We start from the raw sequence: 22,647 nt of genomic DNA on the forward strand, positions 1-22,647 counted from the left end.
CGGCTCTCCCCACGCTCACTTTCTCCACCTCCCGAAGCGCCTCGCAACTACCGTCCAGGGCGCCGCCGCTCGCCCTCCCCTCTCCGACGCTCGACATCACCCATGCAACCTGCCACCCGCACTCCTGACTACCGATCAGAAAACTAGATGGTGCAGTCTTTGGAGGGAAAGCTGCATGGCTCGCACAGACTACAATTCCTCCAGCGTGCCCGGCCAATACTTTATTCGTGTGCGTAGCTGGTGTACCAGTCCTAGCATTGCTTGATACGGGAGCAGCTATTTCTATTATTCACGCTGGCTTGCGCGCTCGTCTACGCAAAGTAACTACACCTTACAGTGGAGCTCTTCTTCGTGGTGCAAATAAGGTTGTGATTTGGCCATCGGCGCAATACACCGTTAGAGTTTCGATCGACGGGATACGCCACCATATCCAGTTCGCAGTGTTGACATCCTGTGCTCACATGCTTATACTAGGGTTAGACTTTCTCTCTTCGACGTCGGCTTTCTTCTCGTCCCGTGAACGCCTCGTTAACTTGACAGAGACGGACAATTCCGACGACGTGCACGAACCGCGCCTTCGCTTACGAACTGCTGACAATTGTATGGTGCCCCCTGGTTGCGAACAACTCCTTGCAGTTAACTCTGACATCACCGATGGTGGCGTTTTAGTTGTACCGTCAGACCGTTGCTTATCCAAAGGGATTGCTCTGGCACCTAGCCTTGTTCGCTTCACCAACGGCATGGCCACTTTGGCGGTACTCAACACAACCAATGAGCCAGTCCTGCTTTCTAAAGGCGCCATTCTCATGTGTGTCTTGGACACTCAGCCTGTCTCTGTGCTTACCTCGACTACGGCTGTTTCACAACCACCCACAGCTATGGATCCGGTCTCTGCTTCTCATCTCGTTAGTACCATCAGCTCCGATATAACGCCGCAGGAGACGGGGGAGTTACTGGCGTTGTTATCCAAGCATAAAGACTGCTTCGGCGTCCACTCTTCTCTTCTGGGACAGACTTCTGCGACGGCTCATCGCATACACACAGATGGAACTACCATCGTGCGCCGGCGGCCATATCGCGTTTCTTCCGCTTAACGACAAATCATTGATACCCACGTTGCCGACATGCTGAGTCGTAGCATAATACGCCCATCTTCAAGTCCTTGGTCGTCACCCGTCGTTTTGGTGCGTAAAAAAGACGGCTCAGTGCGATTTTGCGCAGACTACCATGCCTTGAACAAAATAAACCGCAAAGATGCATATCCACTGCCCGGAATCGATGATGCTTTAGATTCATTACAAGGCGCGGAGTATTTCTCCAGCCTCCATCTACGCTCAGGATACTGGCAGATACCCATGCACAAAGCAGACAAGGAGAAAACCGCCTTTTCCACACCCGATGGACTTTATGAATTTAACGTAATGCCTTTTGGCCTGTGTAATGCTCCCGCCACATTTGAGCGGATGATTGACACCGTACTACGGGGCCGACAGTGGAACACTTGCTTATGCTACCTTGACGACATTATATTTTCGTCGACCTTCCATCAGCACTTGCAGAAGTCCTGACATGCCTCTCAGCTGCTGGCCTTCAGCTGAATGCAAAAAAGGGCCACTTCGCCAGCAAAACCATTAAAGTGCTCGGACACCTTGTCAGCAAGGAGGGCCTTCGACCCGACCCCGCTGTCCTCTGCTTCCCCAGGCCTCAACGCGCCAAAGACTTGCGTAGCTTCCTTGGCCTAGCTTCGTATTTCCGGCGCTTCATACGTAACTTTGCCACCATTGCGGCGCCGCTCCGTCAACTCCTTCCTTCTGGAGCTCCCTACGTATGGTCGGACGAATACCAAACTGCTTTTGACGCCCTCAAGCGTGCCCTCACGTCCGAACCTGTGCTTTGTCGTTTCGACAACACCTAACCCACTGTTCTACATACTGACGCCAGCGGGCATGGTATCGGCGCTGTTCTTCTGTAACGTCAGCAAAATTCTGAAGAACATGTGGTTGCATATGCAAGTCGCACGCCAACAGCTGCAGATAAAAATTATACCATTACCGAGCAAGAGTGTCTTGCCGTTGTTTGGTCCGTCCAAAAGTTTCGGCCTTATCTGCACTGCCGCCACTTTGCGGTCGTTACTGATCGCCACACCTTGTGCTGGTTCGCGACGCTAAAGAATTTAACGGGACGTCTCGGCCGTTGGATACTCCGTTTACAAGGATATGACTTCGACGTCACCTACAAGTCTGGAAAGAAACACCAGGATGCCGATGCTCTCTCTCGTTGTCCCTTACCACCGTCTTCAAACGCTGCTTGCTTACCACCTTCCGTGAGGAAACCGCAGGGCGCGTAGCCTGAATTCCCTTCGCTCGCAGCTCTCGACCAGCTCCCATCCAGCCATTCTCATAGGTTTGCCTCTAGCCAACGCAATGACTCCTACTGCCACTCCGTTATGGAACGTATTCGCGGATCATCTCGCCCACCTAACGCTCGGCTCCGTCGGCAGTTGAAGAACTTCAAGATCGAAAATTCGATATTATGCCGGTACGTGTTTCATCCCGAAGGACACAGTTGGGTTCCTGTCGTTCCCCGATCACTTCGGGCCCAGATAATGGAGACCTTTCACGACGATCCTACTGCCGATCACTTTGGTTTCCATAAAGCCTACGAGCGAATTCGCAGCCGCTTCTCTTGGCCTGGACTTGCAACCAGCTTACGAAATACGTGGTTTCCTGTTCGCTCTGCCAACACCGCAAACGACTGACCTCACCTCCGGCTGGACTGCTCCAACCTGTCCCGTGTCCTGAAGCTCCTTTCGCAGTCGTTGGTATCGACCTCTGTGGACCGCTACCCTTAACCACCGGCAGTAAACGATGGATCGTCGCAGCTGTAGACCACTTGACACGGTACGCTGAAACAGCCGCACTATCTTCGGGATCCGCAGAGGAGGTTGCAGCCTTTTTCTTGGAAGCCATCTTTTTGCGGCACGGAGCCCCACGTGTCATTTTGAGTGACCGCGGCAGGACGTTTCTCTCTAAACTTCTCGACGATGTTCTCCGTGCGTGCAATACCATCCATAAAATGACTTCCAGCTACCACCCTCAAACTAATGGTCTCACAGAGCGCTTTCATCGCACGCTGTCCGACATGATATCTATGTACATCAACCCTGACCACACCAATTGGGATGTCATTCTACCATTCGTCACTTTCGCATACAACACGGCCGTCCAACGCACTACGGGATACTCGCCCTTTTTCCTCGTGTATGGTCGCCAACCGCTCACTATCCTCGAAGCTTCTTTCTTCGGTGTCCCTGTGCCTTCGTCCACATCAGTGTGTGAGCAGTTCGTTTCGCGCATTACACGGTGTCGCCAACGTGCCCGCCTCAACACCGACGCCAGTCAGCAAGACCGCAAAATTCGCTATGATGCATCTCACCGTGTCGTTTCCTTCCACCCTGAAGACGAAGTGTTGCTGTGGACCCCAGTTCGCGCTCATGGATTGTGCGAGAAATTGTGAGTCATCGTCTTCAGCGCGCGACCAGCGCAATAAAACTGTTGAGGCTTAACAGCTGTCTCGCAAGATATATATATATATATATATATATATATATATATATATATATATATATATATATATATATATATAGTACGATGGAGGCGTTCGCTTAGCAGCACTAGTGCTATTTTTGCATCGGTAAGCCGAAACAAGTCAGTGGTATAGAGAAAGGGGCAAGCAAGCGCTTCTCGTCGTCTCCTTCACCAGCACCGTGCCCACTGCCCAGTGCCTTCAGTACAATCATTCTCTACATGCAAGTTTCGGCCACTTGCATATGGCTTTTGAATATCAAAGCGCGTTCCTGAAGGCCATTTCCCAAGCAATCTTTCTAACTCAGAAGTCGTTAAGATATCGCCAACTGTTCATTCAAGTCACTAAAAAAGTCAATGATTGCATAAATAGCAAACTGTGCCGTAAAATGACAAAAAGTCACAAAAGCTTGCGTCAAAATTTTTGATATGGCAACACTGATAATATACCGGTAAATTGTAAAACCAAATTTGATTTTGTGTTTTCAAAGATGGTTAGGTTAGACCGCCCCAAGAAACACGGGATGGTGCAAGTGATGGAAGATTAACCTTGTTTTGGAGAGCCTAGCGATAGGCTCTTCAGTAATGCAGGCTTGCAAGGCACGTCTCGCAGACGTCTCACAACGCAACGTAAGGAGTAACGCGCCATCTGCTACAGCACGTGCAGGCCAGGCCCGAAACCAGGGAATACGTAATAAAAAAATCGTACCTATGTGAGCCCAATTCTGACGGACTCGGATCTCTTTCGAAGGCTCTGTAGAAGGCCTCGACCGTCTATCGTCTGTTTAAGGCGGCCAATTTACATCAATAACATTTGTGAAGCGACTAAACTAAGAGGTCTCGATAGAGACTCATAAAGTACTGCATTGTTAGGAGCAGTCTGCGGAACGCCAAGAGCCTTTCTGTACTTGGCCCTTAATACTCTTGGTTACCTGGATCTTGACGCTAGAGGTCGAACTAAGAGGTTGAAACCACCTTGGTCTTTCGCGAGCCTCGATTGTTCGTTGACAATTCCTCACGTTCGTGCTAAGCGGAGTTCTCCTTTGGCGGCAACGCGTTCGCTCGTACTGGAACACCTTGACACTGAATATGCAAGTCATCTTCAAATTTTTACTGATGGCTCTGTGGACAAGGTCAGAGGATCTAGTGCAGCTGCTTTTCACATTTCCGCTTTGAAGTATGATTGGTCGGTTCGCTTCACTGCAGTCGTGTCCTCCACAACTGCCGAAAGCGTTGCCATTGAGGCAGCTCTAAAGAAGCTACGGTTTTGTACGCCTCAACCCGTTGTCATTCTCACAGATTCGAAATCCGCCTTTCAAAGGTTAGAGCATGGGTTCCCTACTGATGCTTTATGTCTAAGCTCCCTACGCTCGGTGCACAATCTCCATATCAAAGGCTTCCCCATACGTTTCCAATGGGTGCCCTCGCACATAGGTATCATAGGCAACGAGATGGCGGACAGCCTCGCCCATAGAGCGCTGTCTGGGAATCCTTTGAGAAAAGTGCCTCAAGAGGACAAGAGACTCTTTAGAGAAGCGGTGTCGTGCCACTTCAGCTCTTTGTGGAGCTCACCTCACAAGCCATGTGTGACTAAGGGTCTCAAAAGAAACCAAGCCACTTTACTGCTCCGCATTTGCACGGGCTCTGCTCGTACCCCTGCGTGGATGTGTAAGACTGGCCTGGCGTTGTCTCCATTATGTTCAACGTGTGGTGTGTGCGGTGACATAGAACATTACCTTATGTGCTGTACTCTGTATAACGCGGAAAGGAGCGTGTTATTCGGGTCCCTCAAAAAGACAGGAATTCCCCACAGTTCTCTTCAGGACATTGTTTTCCCGCGCGGGAACCAGTTAGATAGGAAGGAAGTTTCTCGCCTTCTTTTAAATTACCTGCAGGACACGGATTTGACCTCAACATGGTGACCTTAGGAGTGACTATGTGTAGTTGTGAGGTCTGTGTCTGATTTATATGATTTATGTATTTTAGGTGTCGCTACGGTGGAGCAATTGCCGGCAGCTACTGCAAGGCTAACCCCACCAGTAGCCTCTTCATCATCATCATCATCAGCCTGGTTACGCCCACTGCAGGGCAAAGGCCTCTCCCATATTTCTCCAACTGCCCCGGTCATGTACTAATTGTGGCCATGCCGTCCCTGCAAACTTCTTAATCTCATCCACCCACCTAACTTTCTGCCGCCCCCTGCTACGCTTCCCTTCCCTTGGAATCAAGTCCGTAACTCTTAATGACCATCGGTTATCTTCCCTCCTCATTACATGTCCTGCCCATGCCCATTTCTTTTTCTTGATTTCAACTAAGATGTCATTAACTCGCGTTTGTTCCCTCACCCAATCTGCTCTTTTCTTATCCCTTAACGTTACACCTATCATTCTTCTTTCCATAGCTCGTTGCGTCGTCCTCAATTTGAGTAGACCCTTTTCGTAAGCCTCCATGTTTCTGCCCCGTAGGTGAGTACTGGTAAGACACAGCTATTATACACTTTTCTCTTGAGGGATAATGGCAACTGGCTGTTCATGATCTGAGAATGCCTGCCAAACGCAGCCCAGTAGCCTACAACCACTCAACTTAACTCAACTCAACTCAACCAATTCTGAGGGAAAACTTGGCCTCAGCTGTTGTTTTCTTGTATTTGGGCAGTGTAAAGCCGACAGTGCCTACTTTCACACGTGTGTGTGCGTGGGGGGTGTATAAATGGCCTACTTTTCATTTTCAATTCTGAGTGCGGGAGGCGGCACACCTCTCCCCGAACAGGTAGAGACACCTATGACAAGCATGGTGTCGTGCACGTACAGACAAATATAAACACATCTCACTCGAAGACCTCGAGCACTCGCCGTCACAACGCTGAAGTAATGAAGACGTACTTCGTCCCCCCTCCCCAGTGTTGGGATAACCCCCCCCCCCCCCCCCCCCCCCGGTATATACGCCTATGGGCGCCGGCTGCTGCTCTTCTCTTACATGATAGTCATCGCCGCAAAGTTGTCAGCAATAACAAAACTTGACTAATAAACACAGTAACGAACATTGAAGTGCTAAGTCTCAGTACTGCAATATAAATAAATGTTCGCGCAACAGAACAGTTCACATTGGATAAACGCTCACAAAACCGAAGGGCTCACACGCAACACATGAATTCACACAGCATAAATGTTCGCAAAACCAAGATGTTCACACAGAAGATGTTGGGCACTTGAATGTCGCACTCTCAATACAAGAAATACGGTTGCGACATGAAGACGAAGACACAATGAACATGTAATTAACGGTGCCTGTTAACAATAACAATGCGCGTAATAACGATTGTATGGCTTAGTATTTTTGTGATATTTTTGATTCTTCCAAAAATTGTACTAAGACGCGCGCATCGATGGTTTGAAGTTTTTCTGTTGGCCATGGACCTAGAATTTCTCCTAAGGATAGCCCATGGCTGTCTATCCAAGCCATGTTGATTCTTCGAATGGTTCTTTCGGGGAACATCACGATTTTTACAGTGCAGAAGAAGGTGTTCTATGTCTTCTTCAGCCTCTTCACACGGGCATGTAGCACTGTTAGTTTATTTTATTCTATACAGGAAGCTTTCAGTATAGGCACAGCCTAGCCGAAGGCTGTGCCTATACAGCTTTTTTTCAACAGACCGACTAATTTAAAGGGAGCATTGAATTCTATTCCCGGATCTATATTATATAATCGGGAGCTCTCCGCATCATTTATGAACCTTGGACAACCTACCACATAGCTTGTTCAATAGACATGGCGCACCACTCGCCGCTATAGGAAGTAGTGATAATTCATTCTCTTGATGTGCTGCATGTGCTGTGGGATCAGCTGTTACATTTCCTATGATTTTACAGGGACTTGGAATCCACTGGAAAGTTATGTCTTCTTGTAGATCTTTCGCTATGGCGAATGTTTTCTGCATTTCGTATGTCAATGTGCTGTTTGCTTTTCTTAAGCTGATTTCATTTAGGCACAGCAATCAGGCTTGTGAGGGACTCAGAATTACCCAGCGAAGTGGTTCTGACTGCTGGCATATGCAACGTAAAGCAGAAAGTATTGCGTAATGTTCTGCCGTTGTCGACGTTGTCAAGTGGCTTATAAGCTCTTTTCTCTTGGTATGCTGGTACATAAAACGCAGATGCAGAGCTTAGTTCTCAGCGTGATCAATCGGTATACACGTGAATGCAATCTACATATTTAGTGTAAAGATATGATCAAGTGAATTGCTTTATCGCAACTACGGGCATATCACATTAGTGACCTACTCCAGGAATTGAAGTGACTATTTCTGGAACTGCTAGTCGCCATGGGAGATGAGCTGGGCTCATTCCTGTGGTTCGACTTGTCACGCCTGTGCACGAGTTTATTTATTTATTTATTCACAAAATACTGCAGGCGCATGCGAGCCCTAGCAGGAGTGGTAAAATTGCAAGAAATATTCATACAAGCGTGCAGAAGAAAACAAAACGTTTACATCTTTGTTGCGAAGTTAACAGATAAAAAATTAATCAGATTAATTCAGTCAGTGGTGTTTAAATATAATAGTGATAGCTGTGTTCCATTCTTCAATAGCACGGGGAAAAAAGGAAATTTGAAGGCATTAGTTCTTGTTTGATAGGGAGCTAATGGTTCAGATAGGTGATGTCTGATTAGTCTTGTGGTTAATGATTGGGCATATGGAGCAGGATGAATCGAAAATTTATTATTTTTGAGTAGAAAAAAAAATTTAATCCGTAGAATATTCCGCCGTAGTTGTAATGTCTGTATACCATGATCGGGCATGATAGTTGTCGGTGAGTCGGTCATACGGTACTTGGAAAAAATAAACCTAACTGCTTTCCGCTGAATCATTTCCAGTGCATTAATATTGTGTTTCATAACGGTGGCATGCGTATTTCATTTTCGCCCTAATGAGTGATTTGTATGCATGAAGTTTAGTCTCTGGTGGTGCTTGCTTTAGTTTATGACGCAGAATACAAAGTTTGCGAAATGTTGCAGCAAATACATTGGAGGCATGAGAATTACAACTTAGGTTGTTAGTTATTGTAAACCCCAAATATTTATATTCATTGACTTCGACGAGAGGATGAGTAGGAAAACTGTAGGGAAAAGCCCACCTACGTCTTTTTTTTTTGTTATCTGCATGTATACTGTTTTTTCCTCATTCAGCTTCATGTCCCATTCATTACACCATGAATAGATGTTATGAAGGTTAGTATTAAAAAGTTCCTGAGCCTCTAGGTAAGCAATCTCGTGAAGCAAAATTCAGTCATCTGCGAACAAACGTATTTGTACTGGTTCAGTAATAGAGCTAACAATATCATTAATAAAAATAAAAAAAAAATTAGAGTGGTCCCAGTACGCTACATTGTGGTAATCCGAAGGTTACTGGCAAACGACGCAAGTGGTGACCATTAACATAAACCGACTGTGTGTGGTTTGCCAAGTAGGTGGAAATCCAGTTTATTGTGAAAGAGGGGAGGCCAGTGTATTTTAGCTTGAGGATTACCTTTTGATGTGAAACAAGGGCGATCGCTTTTTGAAAGTCCAAAAGATGATGGTCTGTTTGACTAGACTTGTCGATAAACCTTGCAAAATTGTGAATTACTGTGGTTAGTTGTGTGACCGTAGGAAAGCCCTTCCTAAAACCATGTTGAAAAGAGGAGAGATTGTTGTTATCTGTTAAAGACTTCATTATTTAATTAGCAACATGTTCAAGCATCTTACAGTTCGAAGAAGTCAGAGATAGAAGACGACAATTTCAAATCGGCAATGTGTCAGCTGTCTTGTGTATGGGCACCACAAGCGCCGTTCGCGTAAGTTGGCGTCAGTTGGTAGATCCGCAGATGATATGGATGCGCGAAAAATGCGCGCAAGGAGTGGGGCGAGCATTTCCGCGTAGCGACGAAGGAACGCATTTGGAAGACCATTAAGGCCAGGTTCTTTACGCTTCACGTTAAGAAGCATAGCCGCAACACCTTGTAATGATACATCAGAGCACGATACAGGGTTGTGAGTGAGGGTTTTACAAAGGACGCAAAACACGCTGTGAAAATATAAGTTAAAACGTTCCGCAATGGCCTCCTCGTCAACAATTCGAACACCATCGAGTTGTATCTCGTCAACACATATTTAGCCTGATTCAATATGTCCCTGAACTTCTGAGGTGATTCTTTAAAAAAAGATTGGTGGGGTATGTTGGAAATAATGCCATTTGGAACGTTTCAACGCCTCATTAAACGCCGTTCGAGTGGTTTTAACGATGTCTGTAGCCGACCCTTTTTTTAAGGCGCTTAAGTTTTCTTTTTAGATGTAGGACGTCTCTCGTTATCCAGGAATTCGATCTGTGTGCCATGGCTCCCGAGCGGAGGGGGGGGGGGGGCTCCAGTGCGTGTGCTCGCCTCCCCGCCTGCCTTTCACTGCGGCGCTTCTCCAACTTCGCACTCCCCCGCTGTCGCAGGTGGCGTGGTGGCTCGGTACCAGGCGGGGCGCAAGGTGTGGCCCTACATGATCAGCATGGCGCTGGTCTACATGGTGACGCTGTCCCTGTTCCCGGGCATCGAGAGCCGCATCGTGTCCTGCCGCCTGGGCTCGTGGATGCCCGTCATCCTGATGGCGCTCTTCAACGCGGCGGACTTCGTCGGAAAGGCGAGTGCTCGGAAATGCACGCGGAGGGTGCCTGCTGCTCCTCGCACCCTCCGTGCAAAAAACCTGCTCCTATGTAGAACCTCACCGCATTATATTATCCTGACTTTTGACCAAATGTAGCCTTTTGCTTTTTGGTGGCATGCCCTCGAGCGGCATTGTTTACATCGCATTGGTGCCGCTGCCATGCGGCGCGAAACGGATCAGGAGCGCCGATCTCTTCGTTTTCCATTTTTTTTCGCGACAGGCTGAGTGCGTCGAGATACTGTGAGGGCCGGTGCTTCCTCAACCTACCGAACACCACTCTAGGAGCAGTTCCACTCAAGTCAGCCTTTCTTTTCTGTGACGAAGCCAACGAGGCTATAGCTGCAACTTAACCGGCGGCGCCACATTTAAGGACCGCAGTTTTCAACTCATTTAAAATTTTCTCCACCATAATTTACTGCTTTGTGTCAGCGTTGCCTTATTTAATTTGTGCTGCCATCCACCAGGAGCACGGTAAAACACTGAGACGAAATCATCTCGCCGACTGTATTGCAGTAGTTCAATAAAGTGAAAAGCATTAAAAAAAAACAAAACGTGCCGACGAACCCAGTTCGTCCATGGTGAGGAATGTGTTGTTGAACCCCATCAATGAACTTAAAGCCTTTGTGACCAGGAAGCGCATTAATTATTAAAGTCTTGACTGTCCAGCTGTCACTGCAAGCATCGCAATTCGAGGAACCAATGGAGAAATAAGGATAATCAAAATAACAGGTAGCATTAAGAAATTGCGCAACAATTCGCAATGATGGACAATGGGCAAATACTCCGAATATGTGCACGGCACCCGCCGCTCTGAATTTTCCTGTTGCCTGAATTAATTTCGGCCGCGATTGCAGTTTAGAACAGCCAGTTGGTAAAGACTTTACTGGTTAACCCGCAACCATTCAGTTCAAAACGTAATGACTTTCGGATAATCATACTCGATCGCAATCTACGAGTTCAATCCAAGCTCCTCCCACAAAACCGCACTGTAGCTGTTTTCTGTGCCTCCGCGCTTTAAAAAAAATCCCTAGGGATGCCCGTGAGGCGCCGTTGAGGCAGTGCTTTGACGTGCCCCCGTGGGAGACCTGAGCCCGGGTCGCGTTGAACCTTGCCGGACGTACAAATTGTATCCATCCATCCAGGGATGCCGATATGGAAAGACGTTCGCCTTCACCGTGATGTCACGGAACTAAGCGATCGGAACTGGTTGGCGCACCTACGCAAACTCTCTTGGAGTCGGACACTGGTTTATTTGCGGTAGCCTTTTGTAACTTGTCACTGACTATAGTTCTGTTGTCCGATGCGCACTGCAATTTCCCACGGTAAGTCTTTTCGTCGGTGCTATACGTTACTATTAGTGGGCATTCTGAATCACGTGATTTGACTAAACCACACGTATTACACGCAATCGTTAAGGTTACTTAGACAAGTGCACTGTTATTAAAAGAATACTGGCACATTTCATCGGAGTTGTAAATACTCACACTACATGTTTCTCGCCCGTAATAGGGTGATATTTAGCCAAAAGGAAGAAGGTTCAGAAAGACACATAAAATATATTAATTACTATATTGTTGAAATGTTGGACATGGCGTCATCGACAATGTTATGGCGTTATATCAAAGTGAAATCTGCTGACGTCATGTAATGATGAGGCTAGGTATACGTGACATCGCTTGTAGAGAAGGAAAAGCAAAACAAACACTGCTTGTGTTTCTGGTGGTTGCACACTCGTGTGACAGCCGCAGTGCTTGTAGGAGCGGAGCAACTCAGTGTATCATGACTCAAGGGGGAGCCTCCACCTCCTACGCACCGAAATTAAAACGCTTCTGCAGAACCTAGTAATACAACAAATTAGTTAAGGCGTACTGTCGTTTGCCAGCATTTTTTCTTTTCTTGGGTACAGAGGGCTTTGACCTTCATTTACCGCGAGGAAATTAAACAAAAATCAGAAACATTTTCGTTGCTGACGCGTAAAGCCCGATTTCCACTCGGCGACGGCACGGCGATTTCCGTCGTTCGGCAGAGCGTCGTCGTCGTGGTGCGGCAGAAGGCGCCGGAATGCGCGTCGTCTGTTTGCGCTCGTGTTGTTCCGCTGCGGTTACAGTCACGCGCGCGTCTACCACGGAGCCACGTGACACGCAAACGGTGCGGGAGAAGAACGTGAACAGTTGCTTGCGCCTAGCAGGAAATAATAAAAAAAATATTTCGCGCGTTGTGTGCCTTTTTGCATAGGAATTAATCCAAACGTGTTACGAAATTAGAGAGGACAGTTGAGCTAGTCGGTGACTATTGCAGACTTGAGACATCGTTAACTAGCGCGAAAAAATAGCGCATCGCATGACCGCGAAAAGCGCACAGGACAGAACGCTAGCGTTGTGTCCTGTTTGCTTCTCGCTCTCGTCCGATGCCTTTTTCGCGCTAGTTAACGATGTCTCAAGTATGGAGTGTCCGCTTAACGTAGACTCCAACAAGTGCTTTGGATCTGCCGTGATTTTTTAAAACTTAGCGATAACTTGCGCTAAAGGTGTTCTGGTGTAAATGTGACGCAGTAACCCTACGCAACAACACGAAAAAGTTGCACTGTGCTGGCGAGAAATCCGGCGGCAGCGCCGATCTACGCACTAAAATAATTTGCACCCTTAAAAGTGAATAAGGGTATAGAAGGATCTGCACCTCGTATCTGTACACCCTTTTCGGGTGCACGGATGTGAAAAAAAAAAGAACAGGTCACCTAAGAAAATAAATTCATAAAAAAATAAAAAAAGAAGGTTGAGATGTGCTAGCTGCTCCGACTTTTGTGTTCCTGGCGTCCCACTACAGCGTGAGAACTTTCGTACTCGCAGTAACACACGATGTCCTAACTGGAAGCCCAGCGTTGCGCACCTGGCGTCTTGCATTACCGCGAGTGGTCACGCGCGCTTGTTTCCTCGGCGTGTTTCTCGGGCGAGCGGTGAAAAAAGCGCGCGTCCCTTTTCCTATTCATTTCAGCAGGACGTTCTCGCGGGCCGTTTGGTTCACACTCGAAGGGAGGTCGGCCGACCATTCACTTGGCCGAACGGCGGCGGTCCATTCTCGGAGAATGTGTAGCGCAAAGCGATTCAGAAAGGTGTGCGGCGATGAATATCCCCGATAAATTTTCAGAAATCCATAATTTATTGTCATTTTCACTTAAGCTATGTGCTTCGACGAGCGGCGCGTTCATTTACTCACAGAAGAAGGACACCGATGGCTTTCCAAGGGAATGAAGGAACCTTCTCAGGCAGCGAGTAGCTAAACACGAGAGAACGAGCCAGCGCTAGCACATGGCCGCAGAAAGTTCGCGGGGAGCTCGTCCTTGGCCGTAATAGATCATAATGGCAAACAAATGGATCGTCCCGGACCAGTGACGGTTGGTCGTCGAACTGCTGGTTCCGAGAAGCTACGGCTCCAGTGCAGTCACCGAGTGAGCAAGAATTTCTCCGCTGCCGAGATTAATGAGCCGAGCGGAGAAGCATCCGCGCTCCTCGGCGTTGCCCAGTTGCCAACGCCAGAGCTCTTTTTTATTTTTTTCTCTCCGTTCTACCGTTTCGCGGTGTTACGAGACTAAGCGAAAACCGAGAGGGTGATGCGTGCTTTTGCAAGAAGGCGGGTTCGCTGGGCCGTGAAGAATGACCGGAGAGTGGCATTCCTCGCCAGCTACTCCTGTGTATACGCTCGGTGCTGGACAGAGCACTTCGATGCAATGAGACTAAGACTAGAGGCACGGTGGCGTGCGGCCGGATGCGGGGTTATGTGCGTTGCAGAAGGGAAACCATTTACAGCTGGAAGTTTATTAGGTTGCAATTATGATTACGTTGCAGTCGACAGTGAGGATGAGCGGGAAAGGAGAGCTGCTTGTGGTACCCAAAATAAATGTGCAAAAAGGTGTCCCAACTGTCATGCACCAAAATTCATAAATATGCGGATGCCACGTAGCTGGACAGAATCAAGGTAACGTTCTTTGTAGGCGCTTGGAGGTACTCAGATTAATTTTTTTTACATTTTTACATAATTTTATGTAAAAATTATGTAATTATGTAATTACATAATTACATAATTTGTCCTAATTAATCAATCGGCTTTTAAATATTATAATTAGGTAAAAAGTGTCAATGAGAATATTGTCTGAACACTGACACTGGTCCCAACGAGATGCTTTGATTGGTCTTGCATGCCACATGTTCTGGCGTGTTTTGTGCATGCATCATTTCTGTGAGTGAACTATGGGCGTTATTTCGTTCACTATCATTACCATCTGTTGTAGCAGAGCCAGGCAAACGTTTACAGGATTAAATAATGACCTCCTCCTCCCCCTCACCCCCTGTCACTTTCTCGACGTTAGAAATTATAATAAATATAGTTGGAGTGTTACTTCCCAATGCTGCACAGTAGGCGATAAGGCCCGTCTGATTACGTGGCTTGACCTGAGATCTAATTTTCCAGGTTATTTTAGCGCAGATGGTCGCAATTGCTGCCATGCCGTCCTCGAACACATTTCCCTAGCAGAGTATTGATAACACGGGGATTTACGTTAGATAGCTTCAAATTTTTTCCTGGCCAAAAAGAACAAAATGAGCCACTTCATTGAGTGTTCTCCCACTGTTTTGTCGTTCTTGCATACCACCCACCGTGGTGGCACAGTGGTTATGGCCTGCTATATTGGTAGGGAATTCCATTTCTAGCCACATCATCGGTGGGGCGGAATGTAAAAAAGACATGCTCGCGCAGCGAGGGTTTTTGTGTGTGCGGCACGCTAGAAATCCCCAATTGGTCAAAGTCAGTCCGGAGCTCTCGACTGGGGCATCCCGCATATGCCTTATATAAAAATTTCGATAATTAATTTTTGTTCGGCAAATGAAGGCCCCAGACCTTTAAACCTTAGAAAAGATAGTCGCGTGCCTCAGAGCGCCCTAAATAATTTAATGGGATAACTTTTCTACAGCCACTTTCTGCTTAGTTTACCACGAGGTTACTGTGTCGTGACGTCCTGAAGCAATATGGGGTAACGTGGGAACGGACATTGAGCAATTCTGACGCTCGCTGCGGCGGCTTGCACGGTCGCCTCGTGTGCTGTCATCTGTTGTGAGAGCCGGAGTAGCAGCGGACGACCGAGCAAGTCGGAGCGAGTGGCTGAAACGACGGAATGTCGTGCTTCCACTTACTGACATTGACACCATTGACACTTATTGACGTCGTGACTTCAAGACACAGTGCCCTCCTGGAAACGAAACCGAAACTGTCTGTAGAAAAGCTGTCATATTAAATCACTGACGGTGCTCTGACGCTCGTCACTATTCTATCTAGGGTTTACACGTCTAGGATTTTCATTTAACGGAGGATATCAATATTAAAAATTTCATGTCAGTACCACATTAGGATTAATCCTTGCTGGCATGGTTGATTCATGTTCACGGGAGAATAATAATGAGCACGAAACGAAGATATGGTCAGGAACACGTAGGCGAGGCAAACGCTCGACGAGGCAAGACGAGCGTTTTCTCTCGCTTACGTAATTCTAACCCTGTCTTAAATTCGCGCTCATTATTCTTTTACCGTGTGATATTTTGGGTCGTTTAAGCCCATGTACCAAACGTAGATCATTCGTTGCCGCTTGTGTCGTTGGAGAAGAACGTGAGCGCCAAGGGCCGGTGCAGCGTCATATATATATATATATATATATAACACTTGGTTTTTGCTCTGCAGGCAACTTCGACCGACGGTCTCAACGCAGTGCCATCTATGGGACAATATGTGTGTCAATGCCGTGTTTACTCTAATCTTACGCTTCCATTTCTTTTTTTTTGTGAGGAAATTTCACAGACATTTCACATGCGTGTTAGAATCGAGCACGAAATCAAAACTGTAATACGGTAATTTGCAGCTCCCAACCCTCGATCTCAAAACCCACCTTAATATCTCCAAGGCCGTGCATTGCCGCACTGAGTTTCTGAGATCTCCTGACGAGTGCCGGAAGTCTGTTATCTTTACACACCGCCTATGGCTGGGAATTAAACCAGTCAAAAGACGACGAACACAGAAGCGACGTGGCACACACAACGGCTGGAATAACGACAGTCGTTAGTCCTGTCGTGTGTGCCACGTCTGTCCTCTGTTCGTCGTACCTTGACTGGTTTAAATATCAAGGATATGTAACAACTGAACCAGACAGCAACTCTCCTGCTAGAGCTGGGGTCCACACTTGCAAAGTTGTTAGTCTTTGTTCTTTTCTTTTGGGGGGGGGGGGGGTCAGAACAAATCGCTATTTCTGTCTCACCATGAACATCTCATGAGGGAACAATCGAGGGTATTGCATAATGCATTTTCTAAAATATGAAAATTAGGGTGCGCATTGCAATGGAGGACTGATTAAAATTAAGTAACTACGTTAGATGAATTTTCTGCAGAGCGGCGTCGATAGAATCTGGTGACTGGAAACAGAAAGCCATTGTATAGCGTCTGTAGAACTGTGTTATATGTACTTTTGATGCATGCAGCAAGTTTGTTATCTATTGAAACGAACTAATTTACATGAAGTGACCTTATTCTGCATCCATGTGGATCGGAAATGGCTGAATGTCGATACGAGTGACTGATGTCTGCGGGATATGCGATTACAAAGCAGAACGCGTCCCCTTAATTTATTTCTTCGTTGCCGCTGCGTCACCGATGCCCTGCGAATAAAACGCTACTGCGTCGTTCTTTTTGTTTTCTTGTTTGTTTTATTTGAAGCAGAATTTTGGAAATATGCCAGGAAACAGAGAATGCCGGAGCTTTGAAAGCCACGCATGCGCGCCTAAAGCTTGTTAACGCGACACGCTGCCCGTTCTGGCATCTAACGTACGTTGTCACGTTTTGGTATGTTCGTGTTTTTTTTCTTGTAATTTTATTTCGACACCCCAACACCATTGCCGCTTCGCATAAGGCAAGTATGCATGCTGCCTTCGTTGAAACAGCGCTCGGAGCGGTTGAATCGACTGCTTAGGCGACAGCAAGTAACATGTCGGCGCGCTTTGTCGTGCTACGGTGAGCGCACCCGAACAAATCACGCGTGATAGAAACTTGCTGTTTTTTGTTTAGAGAGAATGGCTTATATTTATTTTTCTCTCGAACTTTACACTTCCGGGCTAGTTTTAGCATTGCACCCATAATCCGCTTTGAACAATTAAAAAAAAATATCAAGCGTATGTCAAGCGCCAAGTTGATTCGTCTGTTGGTGTATCTGTGGACGCGCTATTGCCGGAGTTGTATGAGCGCTGCATTTTGGGGTGGAGTGGAGAACGACAGTGCTTCAGGCACTCGCGTACGCAGTAAGTGGTGCAATGCAGAGACGTGGCGTCGTATCTTTGTGCTTTCTGCTGCTTTGTATCGCGTGAATGTAGGTTAAGACTGTGAGGCAACTGGTCACTATAGGTGACCAGTTGTCACTAAGTGACCAGTTGTTAGAAGCGCTAGGAAGTATTCAGATTTATTATTGAATTTTTATCTAAATTCGATTACATTTTATTTATTACATCCCTGGGCGATGTGTTGTTCATTGAAAGTAATCTTCATGCGTACGAGCCAAGTGTATTCGAACTACCGGGCTTTCATTTCTTTTCACAGTGTCGCACGTTATGTAAGGGAGGTGGTGTTTTTGCATTTGTAAGGGTTACATGGTTTACCAAGCAGATATCTTGTGTGTTTCAAAAAATTTCAGCTAAGTCTTGGAAATCCGGATAAAATGTGGATCAGTATAGATATTTTGCAACTTTTTTGTGAAGCACATAAACTGTGGAACTTCTGTAAATGTAATCCTTCTAACCTTGCTCTGAAGGAGCAGTACCGCATAACACGTAATAAGCTTACGGCAATGTTACGGCTGAGAGAAGAAAAAAACAACACATTTCTTTTTCTGCCGAGTTTAGAAGCATAATGGCAATACGAGAAAGGCATGGAGTCTTTTGGGCGAACTAATGGTAAAACCTAAGTAATCTAGATCATGCGGTATCATCGACACTTGCAAGTGAAAGTCGCTTGATAACCGCGAATTCATTTAGTGAGATTCTCGTGTCATCAACTGAAGAGATAAAACAGGATTCTCGGGGTAGTTCGGTAACGTAGCATGGAATAATGCTTGCGAATTCTGCTTTTCTGCCATCGGTTGAGGCGCAGGTGAAGATGATCATTTCACCCATCGTTGCAGTAGACGTGGTTGTGTTCCTCTGTTTAGCTCGGTAACGATTCTTGGCCGAGGAAAAGCGCGAACCTCGACGGAGATTTTTGAAGGTTTTTCAGATTAGGAAGAAGTCTACCGTCGCTCATCCTGACAGAAAATGAGTGTGTTCGTAAATCTGATATCGATTGCCTGCGTCAGTGACGGGGAGAAAAAAAGTGTGGTTGTACTCTGTCTTGTGCTGGCACATGCGCTTGGTGTGAACCTTGCGAGTTTCTGTAAATAATAAAGTGAGTTGTTAGACCTGCATCGTCCTGTGCACTTCTCGCTTCTGTGTGTGTGTCTAGTTCGCTGGTTTAATTACTTGTTCTATATAAGGGAACTCGGCCAGCACATTTTCTTGCTGATTTAATAAATAAGTATCAGAACTAAAAAATAAAAGTCCACTTCTGCATAGTTTGAATGGCTGTTTAGACACATGAAATATTCCTCAGGAATTGCCAGTATCCGTAATTAAGCCAATGTATAAGTCTGGGAAGAAGTCGGACAAGAACTATCGTCCCATAGCAATATTGCTTTCTTTGAACATTATAACGGAGAAGATCGTTCACAAAAGCATGGCTTCCTTTTTCCAGAAATTCTCGTTTTAACTGATACTCAGTATGGATTTCGGTGGCATCTTGGAACGGTTGACCTCCTGGAGGATTGCTGTGACCTGACCAATAAGTGTATAGATGAAAATCAGGTTGTGCTTGGCCTGTTCATAGAAGGTAAAACAGCTTTTGATACTGTTCGTCATATTGTTATGCTACAAAAAATATAAGTGTTAGGTCTAGAAGATTGCGTCAGCAGCTCTTTTCTGTTAGTTCACTAGTCACCTCGAAACTGTGAATATAAAGGATGAATTCACTGACTTCAAGCACATCACGTATTGTGTTCCGCAAAGTTTCGTATTGGGTCCATTTTTGTTTAATATCTATGTGAACGACTTACCTGATCTGAAGTTAAATTCGGAGCTTTGACTCATGATATACAGCTTTGCTTATATATCATGAGTCACACAGGCAAGCTTTGATGCGATTACAAGCTAACGACGAGGCGGCCGCACATGGCGCCCGTATACGTCGTTTGTGCCTCACTTCGTCCTCGCCTGCTTAGCGCCGTAACCCTTGTTTTAAGTCATGAACCAAATAGCCCAGCAGCAAGTTTTGTTATAACGACGAGACACTTTTTCATTGGCTATGGGATAACGAAATATGTGCAAATAAAGCAAGAGCAGAGCTAGTGTGTTTTAGAAATCTCCACAAGAGGTTTGAGTTCAGAGAATCCATTGTACTTCATGGCATCTTACGTGCGGGTTATCAATGCTCACCGATACCCTTCTATCCTGATGTTGGATACTTAGGAATGAACATCGATTATAAAATTTCCTGGTGTGCTTACGTAGCACACGTACTTAAGCGCCTCCGACTGTTTCCAGTTCCATTCGTCTGCGTAAAGCTGTATTCAAAGCCGTGGGCGAATCCATCTTTCGGTGCGGTATTATTGCGCATGGTTCTTGCTCTGTCACGCTCTCAACAGATTGACAAAGTTTTACATCAGCTGTAGGCTGACATATCTTATGGCACAAATTGTGATGGCTTAGACACCATTTCTATATGGCTACTGAAGGTGAAACTTTGCTTCATTTATTTATGCTAGTAGTGTTTATCAGACAATGTTTCTCCTTTAATTTCACATATTTACAAAGAAAACAGCGAGCTTTAAGGAGCGTGTACCGTTACAAACTTCCTAAAATACATGCACACTATGGAAAAAGATGCCGGGATTCTTATCTCTCCTTTCGCTTTAACCAGTTGTCTGAGGAAATCTGCTTCCAGTCTGCAAAACAATTGAAATCCGCTCCGAAGACTTGGTTACCTGTCATTGTATAATATTTGTGCTCTACTACTTCTCGGTTCTGTAACGAAGCTTCATGAATTTAATTGCGTCTCGTGCTTTCGTTTGTGTTCCCCTCCCTTTTGTTTAGATTACATCAATTTTGATAATATTTAATCTTGTGTTATTGGAGTCACGTCTATGTTTATCTTATTATTGTACTATTTCTTTATTTAATTCATTTTTTAAAAGTTTGTTTCTTTTGATTATCGTGCTTCCTTTTTTCTTTCTCTTGTATATGTGCTGATTGCATGTGCTGAGCGCCCACAAAAGATTTACACTTCCGCGAGCAATGCATTTCGTGCAATAAAATGTGCGTGTATGTATGTGTGTGCACGTGCTGCCCGACTACCCCGCTGCGAACTGGCCGCCATTGGCTGTGCGCTGCTCAGCTCGAGGAGGCGGGTTCCATCCTGGCCGCGGTGGCGGCGTTTCGACGGGGGTGAAGTGTGGAAACGCTTGCGTGCTTAGATATGGGTGCGCATTATAGAAACCCAGGGGGTAGAGATCAAGCCGCAGTCACGCACTGAATGAGGTGTAATGAGATCGTGTTCTGGCACGCAAAACCCTAGAATGTATTTTTTTAATTTTTTACCCTGCTCCGAATCACGGGTACGTGTGTACATGTTGCGTGATGGAGAGAGATGTAATCCAGTTGAAACGCACAAAAGGAGGCGTAGGAGGAGTTGACGAAGTCAATCGGACGTGTCCCGGTTTGCTACCCTGCAGAAAGGGGATCAGAGGAGCCTCTACCTCCGGACCAACTCCAAGTTCCTCATTCAGATACCATTCTAAAGCAGAAAGGCTCTCATTCTAGAACTGCTGCACCAATCGGAAGGAAATTTGTTGAATTTAATTGAGACACATATATACATGAAGCACAAGTACTAGTGAGCGTGTCAAAGCTTTCCCAAATAGTTGTCGCAATTGGTTCAATTTTAAATAAAGCAAATCGCTTGGTGGTTTATTCAACCACTCGCTTTTTTTTGTCGCTGCGGAGGAAATTCGTGCCTTTATCTTGTGCATGTATCTTCTTGCAAACAATAGAAAAAGAACGCGAGCTTGACACAGGAGCCAACAGTTTTCTTGGGGGGGAACGCGAGCGTGGGAGAGACGTGATCGCATCGTGGGGAATCCATCCTGCGTAGGCGCAATTACGCGACGCACTCGAAATTCTTATTTCGTCAGAAGAAAAAAAGAAACATTAAAACCGCGTGTAGTAAAAGCGCACCGCAAGAAATCCAAGCCTTAGCTTCTCCGAACGAGGATCGTCGCGGCAGAAGAGACCACCATGCAGTTTATATACATGCATGCCCACTTATGTTTTCGCTCGGGCGCCTCGGTGCTATCGCAGATGCACTTCCCGGTACACGGGTAGAAGAAAAGCCTTTTCGGACAGGATTGCGCCGAGACATTTCTGGACCGTCGAGGAGGCAAAAGGAAGCGTTTGCGAGCTGGGTCGTGGGGAGAGTCGACGCGAAGGCCGAGAGAGAAAAGTCCGGGGCAACACAGCCGGCTGGGCTCGCTCAATGCGTGCAGTGCTGCGGACACGGAGGTTCCTACTAAAATCACTCTGGTCCTACTGTTGTTCAGCCACCTTGGGAATTATGGGTAGCAATGGGATTTATCTAACTTTCATGCCTGCGGCTTGTTTCCTTATTGCGCCTTTATCTGCCTCCGTCGGTCTAAATTTCCTAACAGTCGGATTTCGCTGAACGCACGAAAGCAATCGGAATCTCCCCGCGGGAAACTGATAACAAATTGTTGCATTCATAACGCAGTGTATTGTTAATGATGATCGATTTTTCATTCACAAAGTCATTTGAGGCCAGAAATGTCAAGTTTATGCAAATCAATGTGGTTTAGGCAAATTAATCGCACGTTGACTTAATCTCCATGTTTGCAGCTGTCATACACACTAGCGCCAGATTTCCCCCTAAGAAATGTGGTGAGAAACTCCGTGGCTGCGAAGACTTGCTGAGGCGTGGGCACATCCGTTGCGAGCAAGAACGTAGGGCGTCATTTTGGCAGCGTGCTTATGGGAACAGCGCCTACCTGCTGCTGTGTGCGAGGTCGCCGGTCAGATTCCCGGCAGGGGCGGAATGCAAAAATGCTCGCGGCACCAAGCACAGGGCGGCATGGTTTGTATGTGGCACATCGTCTGCAGACTTGCCACGGGAGCAGAGGATCTCTAATACTTCGCACACTTGCGGTGTAGCGGAGCACATTGCAGCACTCACTCACTCCGCGAATAATAACGTTTTT

The 22,647-nt window shown here is 46.4% G+C and overlaps 1 protein-coding gene across 1 annotated transcript in view; it reads left to right on the forward strand.

Moving 5' to 3' along the window:
• Positions 1 to 22,647, forward strand: part of Ent3 (equilibrative nucleoside transporter 3) — a 454,360-nt gene that overhangs the window by 387,398 nt on the left and 44,315 nt on the right. Inside the window, exon 9 of the mRNA XM_075700951.1 lies at positions 10,060 to 10,247. Within this exon, the coding sequence (XP_075557066.1) occupies positions 10,060 to 10,247 (188 nt within the window). The remainder of the gene's footprint in view (positions 1 to 10,059; positions 10,248 to 22,647) is intronic.

This window comes from Dermacentor variabilis, chromosome 8 (assembly GCF_050947875.1).
Source record: "Dermacentor variabilis isolate Ectoservices chromosome 8, ASM5094787v1, whole genome shotgun sequence".
NCBI lineage: Eukaryota > Metazoa > Arthropoda > Arachnida > Ixodida > Ixodidae > Dermacentor > Dermacentor variabilis.